This window comes from Anopheles coustani, chromosome 2 (assembly GCF_943734705.1).
Source record: "Anopheles coustani chromosome 2, idAnoCousDA_361_x.2, whole genome shotgun sequence".
Lineage (NCBI taxonomy): Eukaryota > Metazoa > Arthropoda > Insecta > Diptera > Culicidae > Anopheles > Anopheles coustani.
Window position 1 is genome coordinate 74,223,409 of NC_071289.1, and position 12,422 is coordinate 74,235,830.

The window sequence follows — 12,422 nt, forward strand, 5'->3', positions numbered from 1 at the left end:
ATTGGCGAGGGAGCAGAGCAGGACAAGGAAGAAAAAAAAGCAACATATCCTGCGGGACACAGGAAGCCTGGCAGACAGCAAGCTGATTACGATTAGCCGAATGTTTGTGTGTGTGTGTGTGTGGGTGTGTGTTCATACGCGAGGAAAGCTCCCCCAACAGCTTCCCTCCCAAAAAAGAGCAATCCCGAGGATTGGCCTGCTATTCGATGGTGTGATGTCGATGTTTTCCGAGGATTTTTCCTGTTGTTTTTCCTTCTCCCTCTTTCTCTCCCAAATTCCACCCCAACGGCCTTGGTCCGGTCGTGCAATTCGTAAACTTTTTCGGTCGGTTTTTCCAACGACTATCCAATCTAATGGTCCGGCAAGCCAGAAAAGGAAGAAACAAAAACCGCATGATTCGCTGGAAACCGTACAACTTCATCGCCAAAAAGCGAGCGTCATGAGGAATGCTTCCGTAAGCAAAAAGTTGTGCTATATTACACGGAATGCGGGGTCGATCGTAAATATCGTGCCTTCGGTAAGCGTTTTTCCCCCATCCAACAGGTGGTCCGTTATTGGTTAGAGCGAAACTTTTTAAAGTTATGCCCCTGCCGTGCCGGAAACTTCGAAACCGGCACAGATTGCCACAGAAGTCTGTCGGTCCAAGCGGTTTTTCCTTTTTCTTGGTTCGCGGACTTGATATCATCACCAAATCGATTTAACGAGGGCAATTTAGAAATGGTTCCTTTTGGACTTAGGATTTTATCTTGGACGACGTTTTTCACCTCATCATTTCCGTGGAACGGATTGTTAACGGCAGAAGCAGTTTGGGGAAAATTCGGTGCTTTCGTTTTGTGATCAGTCAAAGCTGATTGTGCTTGAGTGAATGATTCTCATCTCACTTGCTTTTTTTATTTTTCAGCACTTTACGAAAAAACTGTAAAGTGCTGAAAAATAAATCTCTTTTCTACATACACATAGTCAAACAAATATATTAAGCGTTTTATGGGCCCCAAGCAGCTTCCTCTTTTTTACTAACTTTACTTTCCTCTTTTTTAATAAAATTCTTAAACTGAATACTTAAACATACGTTACAGTATTAATATTTTTATTTCACAACCAAAAATACAAGAAGATGTCGTCTGGTGAACTTTTTATTTACTTTCATACAGAAGTAAATCCACAAACTATCCAAACAGTCGATAAGACAAGCAACTTTTTGACGAAATAATTCCCATTTGAAAAAATATGGGCAAAAAAAGTACGTGGCCCTGGCTAGCTCCGGACCCTAAGCAGCCGCTTAGTTTGCTCACCCTAGGAGTCGTCCCTGCATAGACACAATTCCCACCCGGTGCAGTGCAATCACGACCGCTTTCTGATCCCGAAACCGGCGCTCTTCGGTTGATTGCAAAAGTTTTTCATCCCGAAGCGGATGAGTTTTACGATCGTGTATTTTCCCGCTATTTTCTCGATCAAGTTTTCTTCGGTCTATCTATATATCTTTGCGGCGGATAGAAGACGAAAGATTGAAAGAAACCGACGTACCGACGCGGCGACTTTGGTTGATTAGCGTCCCGGACGTTTTCCTCAGACTCACAAAACGTGCGCTCGATGGGATCCCCTCCCCCGTCCTCGTAAGTATTCGCCATTCAATTTGAGACAGAATGAATGCCCGGGAAGCAATCACGCAAAAGGATGCTTTGGTCCGGAGCACTTGGCCACTGTGGAAGACACCGTACAGTGGAGTGTATCTTCTATTAAGCTAGTAAAACTTTTCTCTTCTCCAGTGGCGACGGTATTTTCCCGGAGTCAAAGCTCATGTTTCCACCGGTCGCCATCCGAGCAAGCTAAGTTGTCGGGAGCCCGGTACGCGGAACGATTTTATACACAATTGCAAGAATTGATGCTATTATGCCGTAAAGTACGTGGGTAAAAAGAAAGAAAAACCAGTAAAAAAAAATGTGACTCAATACGTCGCGATGGTGAGCCTATCATCGGATGATTATCGGGCCTTTTGTAACTGAAATAGAACTCCGGCAAATTTTTGGCACAAAACGATGATGATGATGATGGGAGAATCTTTTTGCGAGGCAAAAGGAGAAATAAAAAAAATGTTACGATAATAGCATGGAAACGTGCCGGTCTGCCTTGGAACGTGCGGAAGATGGGAAACCAATTGATTTGGCGAACGTTTAGAAGCAAAACAAAGGAAAGCAAACGTCTGTGGCATTTTCGGCTCGGCCAACGCCGAACCATCTGTGATCAGCGGAGAAGAAAATTGCATGCGGCATGATCAATCCTTTATTTCTTTCTTAGAGCAAACGTTATTGTACCATCGTCCTGGTGAGCAGAGCAGGGCTTCGTAAGAAAAACTAGACCTTTGTTATAGATCTTTTATGTTTCGGAAAGTAGTATATATCTTTCACGCACAGTTTAACATTCTATGTGGATAGCAAATACAGTCACAACCAGTCCACCCGAGTCGTTTATGTTACTAACACCAACCAGCTGGAAGTGCACAAGGTCCTCTAAGTTATGAAACTGAAATAATATTCACAAAAAAAACATATTCCTTATTTAAATCCAACCAATTTCTTATATTTTGGATTATTAAGGTCAAAAATAGTTAAATGATAATCTTGCATACGTTGAAAAAGTAATTCAATTATGCTAACCAGTTTGTTATGCAAAAAAGTGTCGTTAAAAAGATAATAATTTGTTGTTCATACCAATCCGGTTCAGAATACCGGTTTATTATTGGTTCCTCGGATGGTTTTTGCCATACAATTTATTTACATTTGTATATAGATGTTTTATTTCAATTTTTATCCAACACCGTATTTCACCTTTTATTAACAGTAAAGAAATCACTTTTTGCAATAACCAAATATACCAATTTGAGATATTAAGATGTTTCACCATTTTACCAATCGATGTAAAGAAAAGAACGTAGATACGTGTCCAGCAGCAATGTTTCCAAAATCTCATTTAACCCGAATGAAGCCAGCGACTTCCCTTCCGCGGTCGATCCGCCGTACGGAAAGCTTTTCAGCGGGTAACACGTAGGTTGATTGAGGTTAATTGGTCCAACAAATAACGTTGCGGATGGTCAGGTGATTAGGAGGTTTAAATTATCATTAGTAATTATGATTATTTATGCTTCGGTAAATCACACCTTCATTATACCCTGCATCATCCCGAGCCAGTCCAGTTTGCAGCGCGCTTGGTGGCAAGTGGACGCGAAGTTTAGCTAAAAGTTTGCCGAAAGATGAAAGGAAAGTTATGCTAAGGGCTTGGCAACGCAATTTTAATTTTAATAAATTTCAAGAGACTTATGAAATTGTCGCAACAAAGATAGCGTAACAGAAGATGAAGGGTAGGAAGAAGTTATTAAAGAAGAATTTAATTCAATGAATATTTTATATTAAAAAAAACTTCTTCAAATTTTAACTAATCAAAATGATGAATGACGTAACAAGAACGAAAGGTAGAAAACTTCTGCCTTTTATTATTTCAAACAAGTACTCACTTCAAGTACAGTATAATATAATTAAAAATGAATTTGGGGTCGGACCCGCACAAAAGAGAAATGTCGATACTGAAGGGCTGTAATGAAGCCTCTAAGCTTTTACCTTCGTTGAGCCTTCAGCAGCCTAGTATTTTTGAACCTTTGTTAGGGACCAGTCGCACAGAAAGAGAAAAGACTTTTGACATTCTGTCAGCAAAATTCTGCACGGCACTAAAATTATATTGTTTCTTGTTTTTTAAACCAAGCATTCAAGATAATCTTTCCTACTCATAAACAAAGAGAAAAGGTATCATGAGGCCGATAACGAAAAGTTCTTGTTAGTAAGAGCTCATTGCTTAATGCCGACAAAAAATTTGGCTACAATTATATAAGCAAATTGATAACCGGTAGAACACCAGCCCCTTCGTTATTTCAACAGGCAGCCGTTTTGTTCTAAAGGGATTTGTTCTACTTTCTGTTAAATAAATGTTGTTGCTTTCGATCACCTCCCTGAGTATACGGGACAGCTTGGAGAGTATGAAAATCGATAGAATTTTGCTTTGAAAATTCTGTCACATTTGTTTTGTTAGTCGAAGGACAATATTAAGAAAATCTAAAAAAATAACAGACACAGTTACATAATTTTTTATCTACAAAAATCTACCGATTTCTAAAACGTATAACTAACTTTTGAAAATTGGTTAATAAAAGCAAAGTCGATACAGTTCTTAACTTTTGAAAGACCTAACTTCGACGGTATTTGCATACAAAAAGTTTGAAATCTAGCAGCTAATATTCTCGTAACATCTTGGGAGATTGGAGCGTTCTTGTACTCTTATTTTCATAAACAAATAAAATTGCTGTTTGTGTAGTGACGTCGAATACATTTGGATGCAATAATTAATGTGCACAATTAAATTCGATACATTCCGCAAATCCGATTGAAATACGGAACGGTGCGTAACAAGTATATTAATGTGTTTGGTTGTTTTTTCACCTCTCGCCTTCTCACATCCCACGTGGTCCAGCAGTCGCGGGTTTTCCCGCTTGGTGGCGAGGCGAAAAAAACACATCTTGCGCTGCTATAAATAACAAGCGTGGCCACCGACAAAATCCCCCGCTCCTCATCCCCGCAGGGTACTTCTCGGAAGTGCTCGTTGCGCCGTTCGAGACGGCGGCCTTCACCTTGCGCCGGCGAGCGTTGCGGCCATCGAGGCTCGGAAATGGGTGATAAATTGACTAATGCGATGAAAGCTACCCTTCAGCGGTACCCTGAGCCTGGAGAACCCGACCGGGAAGTTTCCCAGGGGACCTGGCAAAGTTCACCCACTGACCGGGCAAACTCCCGGGCGAACGGCGCCGACTGCCGTATCTCTTGAGTAGTTAATTTAATTTGCACGGCACGAGGGAAACGAGCGTCTTCCGCTGCGGAAAGCGAGCAGATGTTCGCGGCGACCAACGGGTTGCTTCCGAAATATGTCTTGACCCACGCCCCATGCATCTGAACGGTCCGATTGTAGCGCAGAAAAAAAGGTCAACCGTGGGAGGACTTCAGGTTTCAGGTTGCATTTCGTCAACGATGATGGTTTTGCGTGCCATCGCAGAGGAGGGAAATTTATTCATGAGATTTATGGCGGGGGCGACGCAAAAGATATGCATATTGCAGCAAATATTGACCACGTCGGGCGAACGTGATGCTGTTTTGTCTGTTTTATTTTGCCTTCTTCCCAACGTGCCGCTTCGTTTTCCGTGCCCGTTTTCCCGAGCCGATGGAGCCTCCTCCGATGGACGGCCGAGGGAGAGTCTATATTTGCCTTTGCCGGAGATTGTTACGGCCATGGCAGCTTAATTGAGCCGGGCACCGAGACGAGCGCGGGATGGAAACGGTCCGAGGGAAAACCCACTAAAACACACACACGAGAGTCGAACGACGAATTGGGGCAAAGTTTCTCGTTTCCTGGCCGAAAAGAGACCAAAACAAATACGGGCCTGGGCAAATAAGCGTTGGACCAAAACTTGCGCCAAGAACAGTTGTTCATTGTGGTTAAACGTCATTGTATTGCACAAGTTTGTCGGGTTCGGTTTGCTAAGAGACGCCTTTCAGATGGCGCTGTGGAGGAGTTGATTTCGTTAATCGGACGAAAAGGTGAATTTGTAACTTTGTAGAGAAGTTTGAAATGTATGGGAAGGTGAAAGGAAGTCGACAAAGAGGTGAAAGGAAGTCGACGTCATGACAAAAGCGCTCAAAGTGCCACAAAAAAAATTGTTACATTTTCGCGACATTTTAAATGAAACTACAAAGTATGAAGAAGCGTTCGCTGGAACTTAAATGGATGTTTTAAATGATTTCTGGTCAAAGTAAATATCAAAGTCGGAGCAAATTTTAATTTATTTTTAATTAGGGAAAAATTATGTCATTTGCATATTAGCCCTAAAGTCGCTTAAGATAGAGCTCAGATGAGGTTTGTCTTTGCAAAAAAACTTTGCAACATTTTGTTTCAAACTAGGACGTCGCCGATTTTTTAAGCTATGAGCATTAGAAATAAGGAAAATGGTTTCCTTATACTCTGAGCAGCAATTAAACAATTCAGAGTCGGTAATTTCTTGAATGCTTTCATTATGCTTATAATAAAACAAAAACCTTGTCTTGTTATTGTCTTCAAAACATTTCAATACTATGCTGCAAATTTGTATTGATGAAATATGAAGGCTCAAGCTTACGACCAAAAGCTCGTAGACCTTTATAATGTAGATTTTTTCTCAAAAATTTTAAATCTACAGACCTTTGGGTATCGGATTTAAACGAACTACCGTGGAGATTTCATTTAATTTTGCATGGAAACCTACCCAAAGAGCAAACGTTTTTCGTGTGATTCCAAAGCCAAAGTTAAGCAAACGCTATTGACTGCATACTTCTAACGAAACCCAAGCCACGATTTCAAAGCTCGCACTTAACCGATTCAATGAGTTGAGCAGGAAATTGATTTTTCGACAGCATTTACTTCACTTGCAATCCATTTAGAAGCACGCCTGACTGCATCTTCGATGGAGGATTCAAATTCAAATGACAGAAAATGTGAAAAACTGTATTCCTCTTCAATGGTGCTCGAAATGTTTGAATCAGGTTACGGATTGATGGAGCATTAGATTGAATCATCGTTTGGGGATCATTAGATTCGGCAAATGTTTAAAATATCGACCAAAACTGCTGCTTTCGATTCGTTCGAATTCAGGACAAATAAAACAAAGAACTCTTAAACAACTATGCACTTCGATGTCGAATGTCGATTACAAATACTGCAAATTAAATCTTTGCGTTTGTTTTCCGGTGTTTTCTTTTAGAATGATGCTTTGAACCATCGATCCTGAAGCAATCATATTTTTAACTTTCGTTAATGAATCTGAACCCTTTTCGTAAACGAGGAAATGGAGTTTGAAATCGCTGGAATCGAGTTCTCATGAATGATTAAAGCCAATTGGATAATGATAATACTTCATGTTGCTCAAACAACTTCGGTTTAAAGTTCTTTCCAAAAACCAATTTAATTTTTGGTTCACTCACCCCCGTATAAGAAGCCGCAATTCAACAGTGAAAAGTAAAGAAACCTCCATGAAAGTTAGGGAAAAAAAACATGGTAAAAATTCCCTTATCTAAAGCCCGTTTTATCCATGTTTAACTGTTTTAAGTTTCGCTTCAAAATCGGCCCATTCGACAACGAAGCCGGCGGGCTTAGAAAGAGCAGAAAGCAATACGAGTCTACACTTTTCTATGAGAAAATTCTATGCTTGCGAAAAAGCCATTTTCTTATTTTCGTCCTCGTGCAACACGGGGGCGGCTGATGCGATAAAGCTTTCAATCCTCTTTGTGTGCGACAGTTTCAATGGCGGCGGCGTCATCACGATATGATACCTGTTTGGGAAGAGTGAAGGCACACATGCTGCTTGTGTACTTAGTCCACAAGTGAAGCCGGAACTCGAGTGGGACCCACTCCCTCAAGGAAAATGCAAACCGGGGAACTCGACAACAAACCCGTCCCCGGGCAAAGGAGCGAGATGCGTAATCCAATTTACATTACTCGTCTCCCGATGTGTTTGCCTATGTGCTTCCTTGAGGAACTAGGAAGGATGCGCAACTTTTTTGTTCAACAAACTTCATCTTAAGCGCCCGTGTATCGGTCACAGTTGAAATGGAACGTAATGGTTGCAGAGTTGAGGAACCGGTGATACCATACATCGAATATTCACATTGCTGACTTGTACCACAAAGGCAAAACCTGGATGGCTACATTTTCCGATGTACTGTTTTCCTTCGGCGCCCACACACGCAACAACCCACACGCACACATACCTTCATTCGTAGGGTTTTTATTCCTCCCTTTATACACTGTGGTTGCGGTTCGCTCGGAGATGAACTGTCTGCCGGTGAGATGTGTCAATCAAGACTTTGACACTTGGTTGATTGGAAGTAATGAGAAAATTGTGAGACGCTCGCCATAAACACTTCCCCATTTTTCAATCTAAGACAATAGGAGGGATCCGACCGAAAGCGTGCCGTGCTGATGTTTATCTAGCTTGTGATGTATTGATATTTCGACACTGGAAATGACTGCCCGACGTGGAGTCCTGCCTCGTGCACATTTACAACGATAACGAATACGTCGAGGTTAGCATATTGACTGAAAAAGCGAGAGGGTGATGCTTTAATAATCATTGCAGATTACGGAACGAGAAGTCGATGAGCAAGGGATTAAAGCGTGAAAACTTGTCAATTGATTTTGTTATCTCATTGTTATGCGTCAGAACACAATGCATATAAACTGAAACATAATTAATAAAATTCTTAGAAAACCAATAAATAGACGAATCCTTTCGTTATAAGGAAATTTATAAATGACGTGGAATCCTCACAACTTGCAAAATATTGATTGTTTCAAGGTGAATTCTCTATCGTAACAAATCATTCCAGCAGGTGATAAATTAGAACCGTTGACATAAGTGAAACAATTAAAATTTAAAGAATAATGCTTTTATGAAATTCAAGTAACTAAACGTTTGATGTTGTAGAAATGTAAATAACCAATTTCCGACAATGAGTGTGTTCATGTGTGGACTTTGATAGCGGATGAATGGCTCATGAAATTAATATGATTGTAAATTTATAGTTAAAAACGTCTTTATTGATTTTTAGATAATTAAATGAACTGTGATCATGGAAAACAAACGCTTGAGCGGGAGTTTGGTAATTTAATATTCATCGTTTGGTATATGCTCTTGGGCAGGGGTTTGCTAATTCAATATTTAATATGTGGTACATTTGTGTATTAATTTCATGTTTATTAAAATTGAATTGAATGTTATTTTGGTCATTCACACCATTCTTGTTTATTTACACAAATCGATATTTAGATCCTGTATTTGAAACACGACGAGTGTATTATTAAACGACGTGTGGTTCTATAAATGGCATGAAAAGTGTCGCCAATTTAAAAATAATCATAATCCATCCACCCGGCTTTGCCCGTTGCACGCTCCGTCCCACCGAACCGACCCAAACCTCCAGTTCACCTGTTGCGTCTATCTATAACCACTGCCCATCACGCCCGTTCCGCACTGTTGCGGCGAGAGTAAAGCGGATCCGGAAAGGGTTTTCCATGGAGAGGGTAATCTGTTTTTTATTCTCGTTTGATTTTTACAAGCCTCTCCTTCTTCGTAGCCGAGGTTTGGTAAAGGCAGATAAATGGGTGACCGGGGAGTCGTTGCACCATTTTTCCTCACCTCATATTTTATTTAAACATCGCTTTGGTATGCCCAACCCTTTGGCGATAGGGGATAATCAAAAGCCGACGACCCAAGTCTGCCGAACTGGGTGTAGTGAGTGCGGTCAGTATCGATAGTGCGAAATAGAGTGAGTGTTGGTGGAAAGAACCTCGAGGGATACATATCCAAACAAACTAGAAATCTGCAGATTCTTGTTATCATAAAAATGGACGGGAAAAATGCAAGACGTGTGAACTTTTTACGTCATTTAAAATATAAACTGCCAACTAGCAGACAGTAGATGAAGTTGACTCATTTAACTGAGAAAGGATGAAGAAGCTAATACGTTGAAACCAATCAATCGGTAGTGCAAAAAGTTTACTGAAAATTAACGTGATATTCTTCAACACATCCAAGCACCAGTCGGTAAAGCGTATGAGCGTAGTTTTCCACGCGAGAAGCAACATAGAGCAGTATCATTAATTTCAGCATTGCACCTTCCAGCCTCGAGTGGATACCCACCCTTAGATCAGTGGGTGTTGAACAATGTTTACCCGATCAATACACACTGCAAAAGGCACTAGCGTAAACAACGCCGTCACAATTATCGGTGTGAGTTCGGAGTTTGATTTCTCCATTTCCGTACAATTACATACCAGCTGGCGCAGAGCTCAGTCTTGCTCGCTACCAAGTTGACGAAGATATCGGATAAAAAGGGGTTTGGTTTCAAAGGTGATTATTTTCTGTTACATAAGCCCACTATAGTAAACATGATGATTAGAGGAAGTGTTTTGTACACTTTACATTGATAAATAACATTTTAACTCCATTGCAGTGTGGCTCTCATACAGATTTATTATTTTATATATACCTTAAGCATACTCTGTGAACAATATTGCATAGTTTACTAGGTAAATTTGAATTAAAATTAATAGAAATTAAGTGTAAACTGAAGGGTAAAATATAGTATATTCTAAGATTTCATTGTAGTTCAATGTGAATTATGTTTTTCATTTTAATGTGTTTATTTTCATTTATTCGTTTTTTCGTATATTTTAAATCTCTCGAGTGATTTTATATCGTTAGCAACTGGGATAGGGGTCCATTAAATTTAATATACGAAACATGTGCTTTTTGAGGATTCCTTTGTTTTCAATAATTTCCATCGGTAGTGCAGCCTATTTTCACATTTTTTTTTTTATTCGTTAACAACCAACAAAATACACTTCATATATTTAATAACCATGGGAGCGCCGATATTGCTAAGACGTAGTATTTTTTTTCGAAGTGCATAAATATTTATGAGATTAGGAAATGAAAAATAGAAAAATATCTAAATTAAATGTGTATTCGCATTCTGCCAACCTATTCAAACAAACCATTACCTCATGCTGCGTTACTGTGGGAAGAAGCAATTGCTTGGTTCATCAATATTTGTGCTTACGTGTAAACTTTACTAGAGAGTTTGTCCGTTTTAATGTTGTAAGTGAATGATCATTTCAAAACGATTCATCATGTTGTTCTTGTATGAATGATCTGAACTATTCCCGTTCTGGTAGGTGAAAATAGCTCCTCGCCTTGGTTTCTTGGCAAATACTAATGCCGCCGAAAATGATCTAAACAAACAAAGGTGCATTGGGATAGGTAATCCCTCCGAGCGGCATGTTTGTGGCAACCTCAGGAGAATCTATTTGTATCAGAATCTGCCTGCTTCGTAGGTCAACAACGACGGCTGCACGTCGTTGGCGCGGATTCGCGCGTAAGTTATCTAATCGTCTTCACCGGTGATAGCGATCAGTCACACTTTGAGGTGACGTCCGAGGATAGCGCTTATCCTCGACCGTTTCATCCCAACCCTTTGCCGGAAGACCCTACGCCCAACGATTGCCCCATACCTGGCGGGTCCGTATCTGTTTGCGTTTGCTATGTAAGTTGCTATTCCCTGTATTGATAGTTGATGTTTGCGTACCGATAGCGACCGGAAGAGAGAGAGCGCCCTTCGGCGATGGCCAAAGACCGGGTCTTCACCACTTTGGTCGCGTTCCCCAGTTCAGTGCTGCCTCGTCACCGATAATGACGAACGGGTTCGATCGATTCCCGCACATTCGATCCGTGTGGGTAAATATTTACCGGTTCCGAATCAGCATGCGTTCAGCTCGGCTCACTCACAATTAGTGCCGCGCCATTTGTCGACCCGTGATTTCCACAAAAAAAGAAAAACGCTCGGTTTGCACATCATTCCGCCCGAAGTCAGCGTTCGTTAGATTTGTTTTCCCGGTGGAAATTTCGAACAGCTCTTCATTTGCCCCTCCGAGCCCGTTCTCACGCTTTTCCCTTCGTTTCGGGCCGTTCCGTTTCAGGCCTCGTTGTCGCAGCCACCTCCAGCACCGTCCCGTCCCGTCCCCTTCCGGTCGCGAGCAGAGCCGGAAAGCAACACGCAGCACAAATGCCGGCACGGAAGGGGCTTCTGGCGCCCCAGAACACCTTTCTCGACACGATCGCGACCCGCTTCGACGGAACACGTAAGTAGACAGTTTAATTAAGGTGGCATTAAAATGGTCCCCGATCCGACTTAAGAGTGGGTGATTGTGTGTGTATGTTTGTGTGTGTGTTAGGTGGGCGAAAGTCATACCGTGCTGACTAATTTCATCAGGCGTCGACAAAAGACACATAATTTGTGCCGTTTGGCAAACCCGGAGCCAAACCAACCAACCACCGTTCGTGGCAAAACGGTGCGGAAGTGTGAGAATCCTGTGACGGGGGGTCGAGGGGCGGAAAACTTTTTCGTTTGGCCCGGGGCCCACCATGTGCCCTAGAATGTGTTCGGTCGAGTGGCGTGCCATTGGTTTTGTCGTCTTTCCGGGACTCGAGTGGTTTCGTCGGGGAAAAAACGTGAAAATAACAAAAAAGGAAACGACGGAAAAGCGGTGGAAAAGCGTTGGCACGGCGTGGTTAAGCCCAGGGAGGCAGATGCAAAAACGATTGCACGAAAATTAATTGAGTTCGCATCAACGTGTGACCCCGCGAGCGATTCGTGGCAGGAAAAAGGCAGCTTTTCCTGTTCTCTGTCTTCGCCGGGAAGAACTTTGGCCGACAAAAGCCGGGAAAATGCTGATGAACTGTTGAGTATGGCGAATGTAGCATAAATTTGAGCCTAATTAGCGTGTCGGTGTTACGA

The 12,422-nt window shown here is 41.6% G+C and overlaps 1 protein-coding gene across 1 annotated transcript in view; it reads left to right on the top strand.

Annotated features, from left to right (window-relative positions):
* LOC131266965 (potassium voltage-gated channel subfamily H member 8) overlaps positions 1-12,422 on the top strand; it is a 38,914-nt gene that overhangs the window by 2,154 nt on the left and 24,338 nt on the right. Inside the window, exon 2 of the mRNA XM_058269672.1 lies at positions 11,605-11,766. Within this exon, the coding sequence (XP_058125655.1) occupies positions 11,691-11,766 (76 nt within the window). The 5' untranslated portion in view covers positions 11,605-11,690. The remainder of the gene's footprint in view (positions 1-11,604; positions 11,767-12,422) is intronic.